The 16,032-nt window shown below is 37.5% G+C and overlaps 1 protein-coding gene across 4 annotated transcripts; it reads right to left on the bottom strand.

Annotated features, from left to right (window-relative positions):
- Nucleotides 1-115: 115 nt before the first annotated feature.
- hnrpkl (heterogeneous nuclear ribonucleoprotein K, like) lies at nt 116-14,947 on the bottom strand. Of its 4 annotated transcripts, none has more exons than XM_065284533.1 (16): nt 14,816-14,947; nt 13,602-13,712; nt 12,217-12,314; nt 12,057-12,113; nt 11,205-11,248; nt 8,207-8,279; nt 7,861-7,974; nt 7,613-7,741; nt 7,149-7,456; nt 6,827-6,880; nt 6,312-6,354; nt 4,531-4,546; nt 4,329-4,361; nt 4,135-4,202; nt 2,665-2,834; nt 116-966 (listed from the first exon to the last, which is right to left on the bottom strand). In XM_065284533.1, the coding sequence occupies exons 2-16, from the start codon at nt 13,660-13,662 to the stop codon at nt 936-938; spliced, it is 1,299 nt and encodes a 432-aa protein (XP_065140605.1). In that variant the 5' UTR covers nt 13,663-13,712; nt 14,816-14,947; the 3' UTR covers nt 116-935. The 4 variants fall into 4 exon arrangements, with proteins under 4 accessions (XP_065140605.1, XP_065140606.1, XP_065140607.1 ...); XM_065284534.1 differs by having other exon boundaries at nt 6,312-6,351; XM_065284535.1 differs by lacking the exon at nt 4,329-4,361.
- Between the last annotated feature and the right edge of the window lie 1,085 nt (nt 14,948-16,032).

Here is a 16,032-nt window from a genome sequence, read left to right as displayed (position 1 = left end):
TTTCCAACAGAATAACTCTCATTTATAATCGTATCACTGCCTCATATAATGGAAATTTATTCCAAATGCATTACCACTAAAATAAAAACACCACACCCAAAAAGCCAGACAATGATTTGGTAAAAGGTGGCACAGACTTTATTTTTTAGATTTGCTGCACATTCTACAAAGACACCAGGGGAAACAGAGAAAAAGTTACAAGAACAGAGACCTGCCACAAATTTTTACAGAGAAGCTTTTTGTTTTCTCCTCCAACTGTGGAGTGAAAGATGTCTAGACAGATTAATCTAAAATGGTAAAAATGCTTACAAACAGACGTACAAAACAAGCTCCAGATAGACTGAATGGATCCCAATGCCGATGGCGTACAACAGGTCTGTCCATCTCCTGAAGTTGTCAATCTGAAAATCGGGCTGAGAAAACTAGCAATTAAAAAAACCTTAGGAATTCATCAGCTTCCCACCCTTGATACCCTCAATTTTCCAAATCAAAATAGATGTTATCCTTTAAATACAAATGATATTTAAAATTTCTACGATTAACTGAATATTTACACTGACCAAAAAAGCCACATCACAAGAAAAAAAAAACATGGGATGATAAAGCCATTGAAAAAAAAAACTATTAAGTTTACATTCTGCATGTTACACAGACTTTGCATGCAGCTCTGATAAGGCCAACAGTGAACATTACAGATGGGCTCCCTCGACTTACAAAACAATCCATAATAGAAAAAATGCGTGCAAGAACAAAAAGACAACGTTAAAGAAATAAGAGGATCCACTTGCTTTTCAGAAATCTTATCCCTCAAATGTTTTGTTTAAAAAAAATGGAGAAATGGAAGGGAGCACATCTACCCAAGAAGCCGAGGAATGTAGGCTCTGAAAACAAGTTGAAGTAAATGAGTATGGCAGTTTGGCTTCAATCTCCACGCTCTAGAAGAACCGACCAGAGTACTGCTTCACACTGAAAGAGGAAATAGAACAGTTGAGACCAGAAACAAAATTTCAAGCATGACATCATTGTCCTGGGACATTTTAACCAGTGGTCAAGTTATTGTGAATATGTTTTGGGATGTGGTCCCATCATAGCCAAAATATTAAAATAAAACATGAGAACATCAAATGTTTAACAAAACCTTGATTATTTTCATTCAATTTGCAATGCAACGTTTATTGAGAAAGTAACTTCATTAAGCATGTTTGTATACACTGATACTAGCATGCAAGAGGACTTAAAGTCAACATGAGCATCCTATATGATGGACAGGACTTGATTTTCTTTATTGGGAATTTATTGAATAGAATAAACATGTTGTTTCAAATCAGAATGCAAGTGTGCAGAAGACTACTCCTTCCTGAAACACTGTCGGCACTTACATTTGGTTTGTAACATATCCCAACATACTCTTTTAGATCTATAATTATTTGAGCTATTATATTATAATTGTATAATAATTACAGCTTCATCTATAATAATTTCCCATACCCTACATTATTCTAGCAGGCTATTTAACTATTAGCAAAATTTCAGAGGCTTTATTAGCCAGAACACTTGGCTTACACAGTGTCTTGAAACATGATATCAATAAAGGATGTCCTACATTCATTTTGGGGTAAACCATTCCTTTCAGAAAACATTTTCAGTTCATGTTGACTTTGAAGAAGCCACTGCATTTAAAAAAAAATAAATGAATGTTACATCCATGCAACAAGAGTGAACAGTTGCATTTGCGCATCAGAAAAGCATCTTTCAGAAAGGAATCAAGTTTGTGTTTCAAAGTTAAAACTCAAGAAAGGCAGGCATGTTACAGTAGAAAAGGCTGGCTTATGCTCCATACGTGGTGGAGACTCTCTTTGTTAGCAGGAGCTGATAGCTATAAGCTGATAGTTATAAAAGATCAAACAGAGTATAAACCAGCATCAACATGCAGGAAGATGGAAGTTCAAGATGTTAGTCGAAAAAGGCAGGCCTCTTCAGTTAGGGTGGGTGAAATGTGTTTGAGGGTGGGGGCAGATGATGCTGGGCCTGTGCTGTAGGGCAGACTGTGATTTGTTGTCACTTTATCTAACTAACAACAACAAAATCACAAGTCTTCCAGACAGAAGCAAGCCAGCTTGCACTCCATTCTCCTGGGCCCCATTAATTGGCTTCTTAGTAAATTATTTTTTGGGTTCAAAATGGAACTGATACAACCCCGTTTGTACACATTTCACATAAGGAAAAAATATCAAAGGTCCCCCTGAAGCTGAAAGATGTTAGGTCAGGCAAAAAGAAGTGCATGAGACAGCAGTCAAAAGGTATTTGAAGCATGAAGCAAGTGTGGAGAACTACTGTTTTAGTATCAACACATTAGTGCAAATGAAAAAAAAAAAAAAGGGAATTAAGAGCACAATATTTTTATTATACAAGAGATTGGTTTACCATTTGAAGCAGAACATTAAACAAAATTCCATTCCTTGCCTCAACCAGGGATGTTATTTGGGTAGTTTGCATTTGATATTTGTTAAGATACATTAGACATCTCACTTAAAATAGCTGCAATTCTGTTAGGTTGCAAAGCATTTTGCTTTTAACAAGAACCAAAAATTGACTCGACCCTGAAAACATGGTGTCAGGATGTTGATGTATTTGCAAACATGCTAGAATAGGTGAAAGACTTGCCTGTTCTGTAGTAGATACTGGGCGTTCTGAATCTGGTCCTGTGTGCCTGTGATGGTAATGATTCTGTCCTCTGAGCCCTCTAGTGGCTCATCGATTTTGATAGATGCTCCCGACTCATGACGGATCTGCTTGATCCTCTGCCCGCCTTTCCCAATGATAGAACCGGCCAGCTAAAAATGGACAAGGTTTTCATGAATGGGGTGATTAAGTGTTGTTGTCATATACTGAAACTAAATACGAAACCAATTCATTTTCTGAATGCTTTAAAATAAATAAAGTAACATAGGAAATGTTAATGAAAAGGAAACCTCACAGTCAAAATTGGGCAAGTGTTTAAAAATGGATAATGGCTAAAACCTTATTCGAAATGTAAGCACCAAGTTTTTACGTTTTTTAAGCACCAACTGAAGTCACATATGAAAATGCCACTTGACGTTGAGAGCATAGCACAGCTGTGTTCCTCAATTAGTTTTCACCACGAGCCAAATTTTGCCAATACAAAGCCTATAGGGCCACAGACTATAAAGTTTGCTCTGCTATTCTTGTTGTTATTGATGCTGTTGTTTTTTTAACAAATAAAAAAATCTCAATTTAGATGCAAGCCAACTGTTCATGCTCATCTCTACACCAGATATTCTCACCATTTAATAGAGGTTCAATGGGTCACAAAACTCACAGTTTGGATCATACAATGTTTTTCTAGTTACGGATTGGATAATTTTTCCGATCAGAAAGATAGGGGCTATTGTTGCTTTAAGAGCGAGTTTACATATACTGTAGCCTTTTTTTGTAATTCTCTTCACTGCAAATGCAATCTATATCACTTTAAAGCTTGTTGCGGAAGATATTATTTTATACCGGAGGATAGTAATGACTGACCGGACAATTTTTATTTTGTACAACAGATCCAGATCATCAATGACAAATCAGTACTGCTTGTTTCCTATACATTTCGCTGCTTCGCAGGCACGTTTTACACCATTAGTACCCATCCAAATCTGTGAGAGAGTGCATAAGCATTTAAATATATTTTTCCTCCCTACAAGTCAAGATGGCCCTACTGCAGGGCAGAGATGCATTTTTGGACGTCAGGCTAGCGATTTTGATAGCCCTGCATGTGGTCATGACAGCACACCACACACCATCAGATTCACTTTACAAACAAAGCAAGCCTCGACTGATGCAAAGGAAAGCTTTTATAAATGTGATATATTTAAAAATATATGTCAGACCAAGCTGTTTTAAGTTAAGACAGTTAAAACATGCATTTAAGTCTGGGACTAGGCTTAAGCCTTGTCTGAAAACCCAGGTCATAGTAGACTATTTTAATTAAGAAATTGCATAGTATAAATAGTATTCTATTTTTAAGCAGAATTTGATAAGATTAAACTTCAAATAGCCCAATGCGCTCCAAATTTCTTAACAATTAGTAAACCATCTCCTAAACTATCACATTTTCTATGTACTTACATCTTTGGGGATGGTCACTTGTGTTGTTATAACAGGACCGCCAATGTCGCTGTATGAACCTCGACCACCTGTTGAAACAAACACCCTACTGTCATTTCCCAATGCTTTTTTGCAGGTCTTTCACTGATACGTCTCGCAATTTTAAACATACTTCATTTTCTGAAATCATAGACCACAGTATCTGACACACTCACCAGATTGGAAGGGTTCCCAAGAGGAATTATTGTCTTCAAATAAAACAAGAAAAGAAAAAGAAAACGGAAAAGTGATCAAGACATCAGAGCTATGATAGGGCAAGATACAGACAGAGAGAAGCAGGAAACACTAAGCTATTGAGAGAAGTGTGACTGGAGATAACCTTGAACCTGTGGATGTGTACAGCAAAAAAACACTTACCATATCCACCTCCACTCTGTGTACAATGACAAAGAAAAACAAGAGGGGAAAAAAAGTCAATTCAGAAAGCACAAGCGTATATTCATTCTATACAGAGTGATGACTTTTAGAGTATTTGTAATAATAATACATCTCATTTTATGTATAAGCATTGATTGGTCAATACATAATTTTAACAGTAATAAAATACACAATGTAGTAGCAGTCATGCTTAAACACCCGTTCACACTGCACATTACCTGTACAGGTCAATTATTACCTACAAATTTACATTTCAGTGTAATTTGTTATTGAATAAATTTTTTATGATACAAGTTGTTTTATGATGCAGTTATGGCATATTATATGGGAGAAGACTGCGCATCAACTGACGTCTGTATCTGAAATTTTAAATGTGGCTCATTCAATCAGATTTCAGCATCAAACTATTAATTTACTAAAACATGTGTGCCGATTCTCTAAAGCACCGCTGCTCTTGAGTATGCTTTTGGTGCCTTAAGTTCATTGGTGAGTGAGTGTGATGGCTTTCACCTATGTATTTAACTGCTCCTTGGTAACCAAGGCAACAAGTGATTCAAAAATCTGTTGCTAGGCAACAGCAGACCAAACCAGTGTGTCAGGCATAAGAGCGTCACGTATGCATCTATTACACTGTCACTTTAGAGAGAAAGAACAAGCTGTTCCGCTATGGTTTTCTAAAACTTAATAAACAAATCTCGGTCCCTTAAAACTAGGGTTGGTTATTGAGAACCGGTTCCGGATGTAAAGAAAAAAGGGGGGGAATCGATAAGCTGCATGCATTTTGATTTAGTTTAACAATTCCTGACTTTTTCAGTCATTCTCGCATGACGAACAGCAGTGAGCGATTTACAGTTGTATCTATCTGCCAGGACCTGCCACAAGAACCTTCTCTCTTTACGCACATGTGCAGTTCATTACACTCTGCACTATGTCTGACCGTTGCAAACATTCAAAAGACTGTAGTATTGCAAAATGCAATACATGCGGTAAGGATATTTTGTGTAAGGGAGGAAATGCATCTACTATAATATCTGCTTCGACACAGCGTTAATCTGAATGAATAATAGGAACTTCTGTATAACTAACAATTGCTTTTGTCTACTTGATTTTTTTAATAGCGATCATGATAAAAAAAAACATCGGGCAGCTACAGGACAACAGTTTATTTAAAATTATATCAATTTGTATCATTCTGGCACGTTTTAAAAATGTAGTGTTTTATTCATAAAAAAAAAACTTTTGTTAATGGACAAGCCATAGCTTTGAACGCCTCTAAATGAATAATTCTGTAAAAAAACACATTTTTCAACAGTCACCCGTTGCTACCTAGCGTATAAATTATTAATTTTATTTAATAAGTAATTTTATTTTTAAGAGAATCTGTTCACTGTAGCCATGAAGGGTTATATTCTCTCTTACTGCCTGTTCGTTTATGTTGTATTGTTTTGTGTTATAACAAATAAAACTTCTGATCATTCCTTAATATTATTTATTAAATTTTTGGACAAATTGTCACAGATAACAGTTACAGCCAACAGATTATAGACTAAATGTGGCAAGAATAAATTAATTTAAAAATCTTGAAAGTATCTGATTTTTTTCTCTCACAAAAAATATTGGAATCAAAACCAGGAACTGATACTCTGAATTGGTATCGGAATCGCTAAAATTAAAACGACCCAAGATCATCATCTGATAAATGTCAAGAAATCCTCCAAAAATACAAACTCATTTATGCATTAATGTTCACATGTACTCACCATGCTCTCATAGCGGTCTCCAGGTCGCCCCCTTCGGTCACTGCTTACACGAATGGAGAAACGTGATTAATTTAAAATATTTGTACTTTAATAACCCACTTAAAAAGTCCTCATTGATCAATAAGATATAAGCCTATATCAAAACACAAGTCAAGTAGTGCAAGTGGTGGTACTAAGACATACATTTATTTTGACAACTGATCACTAGTAAATGTCACGGTGTAGAACCATAACTGCTGGTACTCATGAAATATATTTGTTTTATTCACAAACCTTAAAGTTTTACCTACTTTATAATTCTGGCTGTCTGCAATCTTTTTTTAAACACAATTTGGCCATTCAATCTGGACAATTGCATTTAAGCTAAAATGTGCCACCTGATATGCTAGAGTAAATTTAGTGTGTTTTAATCCATACAGATATTTGATCCAAGTATGAATTATTTTGAGTTTTTTATCCACTTTGTTTTTGCATACCTTAGGATAGGTATAGCTACCAGTCTTGAATTTACTTACTTTGGTCTGTCATCCATATTGCTGTGATAGCTCTGGTGGGAAAATCGATCACCTCTGCAAACAAAAACGGGGTGCTTTCATATCAGATATCATCCTCTCTATTACACCACAGTACTTTTAGCCTGATATGATCCAAAATAAACAACTCTGATAAACCAGAAATAATTCCACGACTTACATTATTCAAAAGCATCAAGGATAATCAAAAATCATAACTAGAAAATCAGCTGTGGACAAAGTAATCAAAGTAACTGCAACATTTATTGGTGACTTCTTTTACAGTACTGAAAAACGAAATATAGAATTAGATGAATGTGCGTACCCTCCTCTAGGGGGTGGCGGTGGAGGCAGGGGCAGGTTTCGGGCCCTGCTACCCCCACGTCCTCCTCTCCCCGGTGGGGGTGGAGGTGGTCCACGGCGGGGGCTCAGATCATCATAATCCCGCCTAGAAGGCATGGGACGTCCGCCACGGCCAGGAGGCATGCGGTCGAACCCTCCTCTGCCTCGCATGGGGAAACCTCCCATAGGCCGCCGACCTCTTTCCTCATACATCATAGTAAAGCCACCGTAGTCATAGGTTTCATCATAAAAGTTTGGGTCATAGGGCTGGGCTCTCCCCTTGATGGGAGCCTACAGATAATGGCAGAAAAACATAAGCTTTATTTACAAAACCAATCTTAGAATAAATCAAATGGAATGCATATTTGTCTGAATGTCTAATAATAAGATAACGTTGTTGTTAAATTGACTACAGAACTCAAATGTTTCCCCCAGTCATCATCTCACCTCTGAAATCAGTTCCAGAATGACCTTGATGCATTCGACTACACGCTCAGGTTTACCGCCCACTAAAACCACACGGTCGGTGGAATGGGGGCAGCACTCCTGGAAGAGCTTGATTGTAGTCTGTGTGTTCTAAAAATGAGATGACCAATTTCCAAATGTCAAGAAAACTGATTAAACACGTAAAGCTACCCCGCTTACTCAATGTATTTTAGTTTTATGGCATGTGGTATTTTTAGCAAGGTGCTTACCTCCCTCAGTTCCTTAATCTTGGCACCTTTGACTCCAATAATGCCTCCGGCCAAACTCTGATGAATCAGCAGACGCAGCTCACAGTCAAAGTCAGTCCCGCTGTAGTGCTGATACTGCCAAATATGCAGGATTAAAAGCAAAAATGCCAAAGCAACATATGTAAACTTACAGTGTCATAAAATGTCACACTATAATTAACATCAATTCAAGCTCAAATGAATGATGCCAGATTTTACAATGTCATTTATTTTAATTAATTAAACATTCCACATTTCCCTTTCAGTACCTTCACAGTCCCCTTGTTAAAAAGTTTTAATACTGTAGTTTTTGTATAAATATGCTTACCTCCTCCAGGGTAGGGATGATCTTTAGTAGAATCTCACCAATGGTCTCTATATCTGCACTCACGCTCAGGATACTGAAGCAGCACATCAAGCAAAATAAAAAATAGAAGCAAAACAAACGAATACAGAACTTTAGATTTCCAGCCCTGCCGTTTGCCACAAAGCAATAAAGAAAAGGAAAAAAGATTCCGAACCAAAAGAAAATTTAAGAGTGGCTGCTGAAAACGATTAACATCTTTCAATACTGCACTGATAGACGGGCAACTGACATGCATTTGTTTCTTGCACATTCAATTAATAAAGGCCTGAGGAGATGGGCGACAGTGCAAGGGCTGAGACTGAGCAGGCACTCTACGGCTACACGGGCCAAGAAAGAAAATGAGAAAAAGAGAGAGACAGACCTGCTTACCATTCTCCCACAACCAGAAAAATCGGGGGTATGAAAGTGAAATAAACATTTTTGCTAATCACTCTACAGTGCCACCAGCACACCACATTCTCTCGACAAGGAGCGAAAGAGCTAAATCAAACCAAAAACATACAAAAGAAGCAGAAGAACGTGGCGAGGGGAAGTAAGAGAGATTGTAGCAAAGTTTGCACGTATGTGGGTAAAGAGAAAAACAAAAAGGGGGAAAGAAATGCAGCACTAGAGGAAAAATCAAAGACAACAGAGATGAGTGACAGAGAGGACTGCACCACGGTGCAAGCTCAGAATCATGGACAGTGATGTTGGGAACAGTGAAAGGGAGGGGAGGCTCAGGAAGGGGACGAAGTGGGCCAACAAGAACAGAGTGAAAAAGAGATGGGATTTTTTTTTTACAAATTTTCACCATCAGTACCAACAACAAAAATAATCATCCAAACACTTTATTCAAAATAAAAGTAATGAGATTCAGGACTCTCTCCCTCTGAACCAGAAGTGATTGATTATATATAGATATATAATTCTGTGCGAGAAAGTTCGGAAAATATATTCAAAGACTTGATGAGAGGGGTGTTGGGTAGGGGTGAAACGGTTCCCGTGGATAATTTAAATATAACCATTTCGTATAAATGGGAATGAATTGTGAGAAGTAAATTTTAAGAGAAACTACAGCGATTTACTTTTTTTGTACAAATCGGACACATGCAGACTTACAAAGTCTAAGCGCTTTACTTAAAGCGCTTTACTTAAAGGTGAATGATTGAACGGGGTATTTATCCTTGTTGTTCTGTGTTTGGGTCTGTAATGCCTTAGAGGCTTCCTAAAAACCTCTCTCAGATAGCTCTATTAGGGTGGGGGCTTTTAAACAAGTGGTTTTGCACCTATTTGGCTCCCCCTACTGGCTTAACTTGCAATCTCATTACAGATTGGCTGACTTTGCTACTACTCAAAAAATGTAGCCAATTATTTTAAAGTGGAGGGGCACGGAGATGCCTGTGATGTCATAAGCATCAGTTTTTCAGATTGGGACGTTTTCTGGCTGACATTTCTAAAAGAGGAATTTCTATGAGACTGAGATGTTTAGCATGTCTAGCACTTTTTGTATGTTCGTGAATGCGGGTAGACTACCATTATTCAACAAAGACAAGGTAAAAATGTTTTTTCATTCTCTGTCCCTTTTAAAGTCCATTTCAAGAGTCAGCAGAGTTGTAGACGGTTACATTGGAGGACGCACACACGTTGTGGCCCGAAGTTAACTTCCGGTTTGTGTTGGTTTATAGGTCAGGCTTGTGGTTAAACTGACCTCTGGAACAAATACCTTGTCGAAAAATAAAAATGTAATGGTTTCCTAAAGACTAGGGGACATGGCAAGCATGGATCACCGCTATGCATAGAGAAATTTGGCAGCCAGGTAAGAATTCATGGATCTGTAGCTAACATTGTATACATTAATTTAACACAATCGCTTTAGCTCAGTCAAAATCCTTTTAATAAAGTCGGGTCACTGCGCAGTCACATTTGCAATGCCTCCTGGTCTTGATAGAACAAGACATGTTGCCTACGTGTATGTCTCTCTCTCAGAGGATTTCATTTTTTAACAGGTGGCGATTGGCTCTTTTTACTGGAAGGCGGGACTGGAGTGTCCATTCTGACTATTGTGATCTGCCCTATTCATATCAGTACCAATGACGCATCTTGTTTATTTGTATATATCTTTGGCTCCGTGTAGTAGTTGATATGCTTTAGCTCTGATCTGATAATTTTTTTATTTAAGCTGATAATTTACTGGTTATGTATTTTGCTTGTTATCAGTAATAATTTACTCTAAAGCAGTGGTTTATAATCTTGTCCCAGGGGATCCACTGCTCTGCATATTTTGTATGTCTCCCTTAACTGACACACCCAGTTCTGTTCATGGATATCTCCGTTAATGAGCTGAATAAGGTGTGTTCAATAAGAGAGACATGCAAAATGTGCAGAGCAGTGGTTCCCCTGGGAACGGTTTGAAAAAGACTGCTCTAAAGGGACTCTGTTGTTACTGATTCTTTGCGGAAGTCTATCGGAAGTGAAGTTTGGGCCACAAAAGCAGGTTGTTTCCATCTATAGTCTTAACATCCATATTCTCTATTAATTCTGTATCCTTCAACTCTATATTTCATTAAATGTTAATGTTTCATAACATACATTTTGTTTTGTATAACTTATAGCATGAAGAGTAGAATTGTTAATTGTACAGTGTGAGCAATTTTATAAAGTATAGCTAAAAACGATGGCTTATAAGAATAATGACAGTTAGATTATCGTTATTGACCGATCATCACAGAAGTATTTACCAAACGAAATATTAAAATCAACAAAAACATGAACCGTTACACCCCTAGTGTTGGGGGAAGAGAGAAGACATATACATATATCAAAAATCATTTTAAAAAATCTAATGGAACATTACACGTTTCTTAAAAAGGGGGAGGGGGACTATATGTGTGAAAATGTTAACATGAAACAGAAGGCAGGTTATCAAAGACATGTGTTCTCTTTCTAATCAGGCAGTGAGGCAATAACTGGTGGGACATACCGCTCTGGGCCACTGCTGTCTGGGACTGATACACTGGCATTGTACTGCATTGGTCGTGGAGGTTGGCATTGGGCAAGGGCATTCAATCACATGATGTCAAGTAAGGTGCCCGTTTAAGGAGGGGCACGTTTATGGGCGGGGCCAACCGGGGTGTCAGGTGGGCGGGCGTTCAGGGGCGGAGGTTGGGCCAACATCAAGGTGGGCAACGCAGGAGGGGCAAGTCGATCCAGTACATGGGCAACGGAGGAAGGTGGCCAAAAACAAAAAAGTAAAGGAGAGGGAAGAGGGGGAGAAGGAATACATTTTTAATTGAATACAAGGCTTTACTCATTACTCTACTGTCCACATATTTCTTTGAAGAGACTTGGCATAGAGTGCACAAGAAACAGAATGGGACAGATCTGTAGAACCACTGGAAAACAGCGGTTTATACAGGACTATGGGTCAGCTCAAGAGTCAAGACATCTGTAATTGGGTTTTCCAAGCAGGCGAGAAAGCTTTTAAGAACATGAGGTCAAGAAGTACTTTCTCATTCATGTGCAAATGTTCAAGATCCACAATATAGCCCTATTCAGAGAGCTTGTCTGTGCAAATGAGCCAACCTATAGCTACAAAATGGAAGATCTGCCATAATAATTTGTTTAATTTTGATGGACAGATTGGTGTCATGTGATTTACTTTACGGGATTTCAAATCAGTTTCATTTGTGCCTTTGGCTGATAAATCTGAAATGCTTGTGAAAACAACTGTTGGTAAAAGGATTTGATGTCAGAAGTCTTGTTTAAACTTGGCCATTAAAGAACAGCGTTTACAAAGTTCACCATAAACATGCATCAACGTCTTAATACTCACATCTGTGCGCAGCGCTTTAATGTTTTTGCCCCCTTTTCCAATCACAGCTCCAGCATTCTAAAAACATAAAATAGGGGCATGAAACGTAAAAGTACACCCTTAAAATGTTTCAAAATCTGAGGTCTCAGCTTTGTGGAAGGGGTGACTGTAACCAACTCACTTTGCTTTGGAGAAGTACCCTTAGTTCCACCATTTCATCAGTGTTGCGAGAGCGTTTGAAAGCCTGCTCCTCATCCATGTCCTCAGCAGGGCGCTTGCCTGAGGGAACACAAATGTGCAATGTGAGCTTCAACAACGATTAAGACATTCATGTTTATCAAATTGCTCGTCCCAGAATATGCCATCAAGGAATTCAAAAGATTATCAAGCCAGTGGTTACAATTCTTATGAAATTTTTAGTTTTTTTAAGTTATAAAAAAACTATTATAATGAAATCTCATTTCTATTCAAAAATTCAAAACTGTGTGAAGAGAAAGAAAGAAAGAAAAAGCCTGTTTGTTTTGGCATCAGAAACACTTTTTACAATGCATTAAAAAAATTATTATGGTTTTTTTTTATTAATTCAGTCACTCACTTGCACGTTCAAGGCTATCGCTAAAAGTAGTCCAAAATCTTTATTTACCTTATGCATAAGAACATTTAAACATCTTAAAGGTAGGGTAACACATTTTGAAAAATGCTAACGGTAGCCGCCTAGCAATGAAATCCCGATCCCACCCTCAAGTCAAATCGCCATCCAAAGTCACGCCTCTTTATAAACACATGAACACGCACAGATCAGACGGTCACGTCTCATGTCTCATTCACCAGTGAGAAAACTTTGCAATAACACTTCCAAAATAACCAACATAAACAACTGGTTTACATCAGAATTAGTTTAAGCACACGGTCGATTGTGTAGACGTAGTAACTATATCTTTATGCTAATCCGGAAAACGAACACAAATTTCATAAGCAACACAACGTTTCATCAAAGTAGAATATCTGAATCCATCTCAATACAAACATATCGCGTACCTACCTTACCAAATAAACAGTGCAACGACCCTTTCAGACCCTTTGCCTCCTGTAGCTGTTTGCATCTTGTGGTAAAGCAGTAAAGTTACCGATGTTAATTTGGGTTTTTGCTCTTGCTGATCCAGGCAGTTTTTGCTGTTGTTGTTATAAAAGATGCATTTAGTTTTGTTGCTCCTGTGTAGGTTGTCAATTCAGCAGAAAAGTTTGCTGTTCTCGCTGTTTACAGACAGAGCGCACGTGAACGCGCCGATGACGTATGGTATCTGCGTGGACTCGCTGCGCGGTGGGAATTCAAATTACGCTTACGTATGAGGGACATAAAAGGAAACGTCCGTTCGGACCGAAATCTATGATTTGTTGAACATTTTTTGGTCCTACGCCTTTCACAGATGACATACATTTTTACAAATACATTTAAACAACTTAACACAGTGATTGCTATCAGAATGTGAGGAGACTTTTAACCAGCATAACTAAAAATGTTTCAGGATCAAATCTGTTACCCTACCTTTAATTAGGAAACATTACCGTTAGTGTCAGTGTTACTGAATGTGGTCTCTTCTTCGTCCTGCTTAATTTCTGTCTCCATTGTCTTCAGCCAGCAGTTAAACTGGAAAAGGCTGTCCTGGACTGCTAATTCTGAGAGACACAGAGAGTGAAATGAACTTTAAAATACATTACAGTCATAATGGGAAAAACTAATGTTTTATCAAACCAGTTAACTAGCATCAAAACACACAAGATTTTTGCACATACTACCCTTACAAAGACCTGTGACAGCAGTATTCTCGTACAGTGATAGCAAATGTAAGCTTAATTTGGTTATATGTCATCATGGAATGACTTCCACCGTAATTTACCATTGAATGTTCATGGAATTTCACGACACTTTTGACCATGTTACACTGTACCTAAAAACATAGCATTTCCATGTCCAAAAACCAATCGTGGTAACACCATAGTACGTTTTCTATTATTTTATTTCCTGATGAGATACAATAATATGCCAATGTCGATTTTTTTATCATTTCGACAAAAAACAGATATAATAGAAAACAATTGATGTCAAAATAATTCCATACAATTTATGTAATATAATAAATAAATAACGAAATATACTATAAGACATGTTTACAAATATTCACACTGACTGGTTATATAAGGGCTGTGTCAAGGCCCACCGTTTCAAAATGGTGCGCGTGTAGCCTTTAGCATGTTAGCATTACAGTTAACGTTACCTTGACAATATAAACTATCATCAATAAACAACACAACAATTTTTGCTTAATTTGAAAACAGAAATACTTCTAAATTAAATAACGGTTAGACTATAACGAAACTATTGTCGTCAAAAATTAATAATTTTGGCTGCCGATTTTATGTGGACAAAATAGCTTATTTTCTATACGACGTCCCCTATTCTGCTAACAAAATGACGATATGGGGTTTATTTAGTACATTTATTAAGTGTGTAAACGTATACGACTCGTTTTAGTTAAATATTAGCAATCATAAATTGTTGTCGGTTTACTGATTGACTGCTACCCGTTCTGCTGGAAACTCACTCCATTTTGAAAAATCATCATCTCAGGAAACTAGTTGGCTAATTTACAAACACAGCGACGCATATAATGGTATAATAACTGCTCGACACCTTTCTATTTTTACTACTCTCGAAATGAACAGTAAGATTTAAAACTAAGGTGTAATTGTAGCGATATTATTCAAATTATATTACAAACCTGCAGGCAGCCCTTCCGTCACACCAGTTTTCGCCCGAAATTTTCTGCGCCTTCTACCTTGATTTCATTGTAGGTTTACAGGCATTTTTTGTTTTGTGATTGGCTTTAACGCAACTCACAACTGCATCACTATTGGTTGAAACGGCTGTCAATGTAGAATCTAAATGTGTAATTGGCTATGGAAGTTGTCACTAAACCAATGCTGGCCCGCCCATTGGCTGTCGTTTAGATTTTGGGCCATCGTCATAGCAACTGAGAAGCGCAGCCATCATGGCTTTATCTTTTTAGTGTGCGTTGAGCCTGGCATCAGACATCAATTTAAAAAATCGTATATTACATTGTAAAAGATTTGGTGTCTGGTGAACATTAAAATGTAAACCTAGGATACAGTGTAAGTGGCTTACGATAAAAGTGTCTACCAAATGCATGATTGTTCATTTTACATACTACAGTAACTCTTGTGGTTCGCACCAGAAGGCTTTGGCAGAGTGAAATAGAAAAAAAATACAAAAACGTGGAAAAATGACAATGATAAATAAGAATACGTAACTATCTTACCTATTTTGATGTAAATAATGTCTTAACGTTTTGGAATTTTTATGAACGTTTTAGTGGTTGTAACGTAATCGTCTAAAGAGGACAAATAAACAGATAATTGTGTGCTTGCAGTTCACATTTACTAAATAATGTTTTTTTTGCCTTTGTCGCCCTCTCCTGGGGTAACATAACTATAACACTTGACTATTTCACAATCCAACGCAGGAGCCTACAGTCCTCTAAGGGCCCTCGGTGTAGTACTCATTCTAAAATGAAATCTAGCACAATAAAAATAAAATACATAAGGCGTGTTATCTATTGAAGATGGGCTCTAACATTCCTCACAAGACAAATAGTAGATTAAATTTAAGATTAAAAGGCACAAATTTTCCTAATTCTATTATAGCGTTCACGCCTTGTGTTTCTTTAATATTATGCAAATCGCTCACATATTATTTAGTTTCTATACTCATAGGCTACACCATCACGATTGGAATGCATGACTGACACAATCAGTAAAAACAGTCTGGCATTTTTGTTTAGTAATTATTTTTCTAGATGCAGCCCATCTTGTGCGTCAAACCGCACGTCACACTCTGGTAATGGCTATTCATGAAGTTGTTGTATTGTTGAAAAGCACGATAGAAACGCAAGACAACCCCGCATTCGAGGCCAGCTCA

The sequence above is a fragment of the Paramisgurnus dabryanus genome, chromosome 5 (assembly GCF_030506205.2).
Source record: "Paramisgurnus dabryanus chromosome 5, PD_genome_1.1, whole genome shotgun sequence".
NCBI classification, from domain to species: Eukaryota; Metazoa; Chordata; class Actinopteri; order Cypriniformes; family Cobitidae; genus Paramisgurnus; species Paramisgurnus dabryanus.
This window is presented reverse-complemented; position numbering and strand designations above follow the sequence as displayed.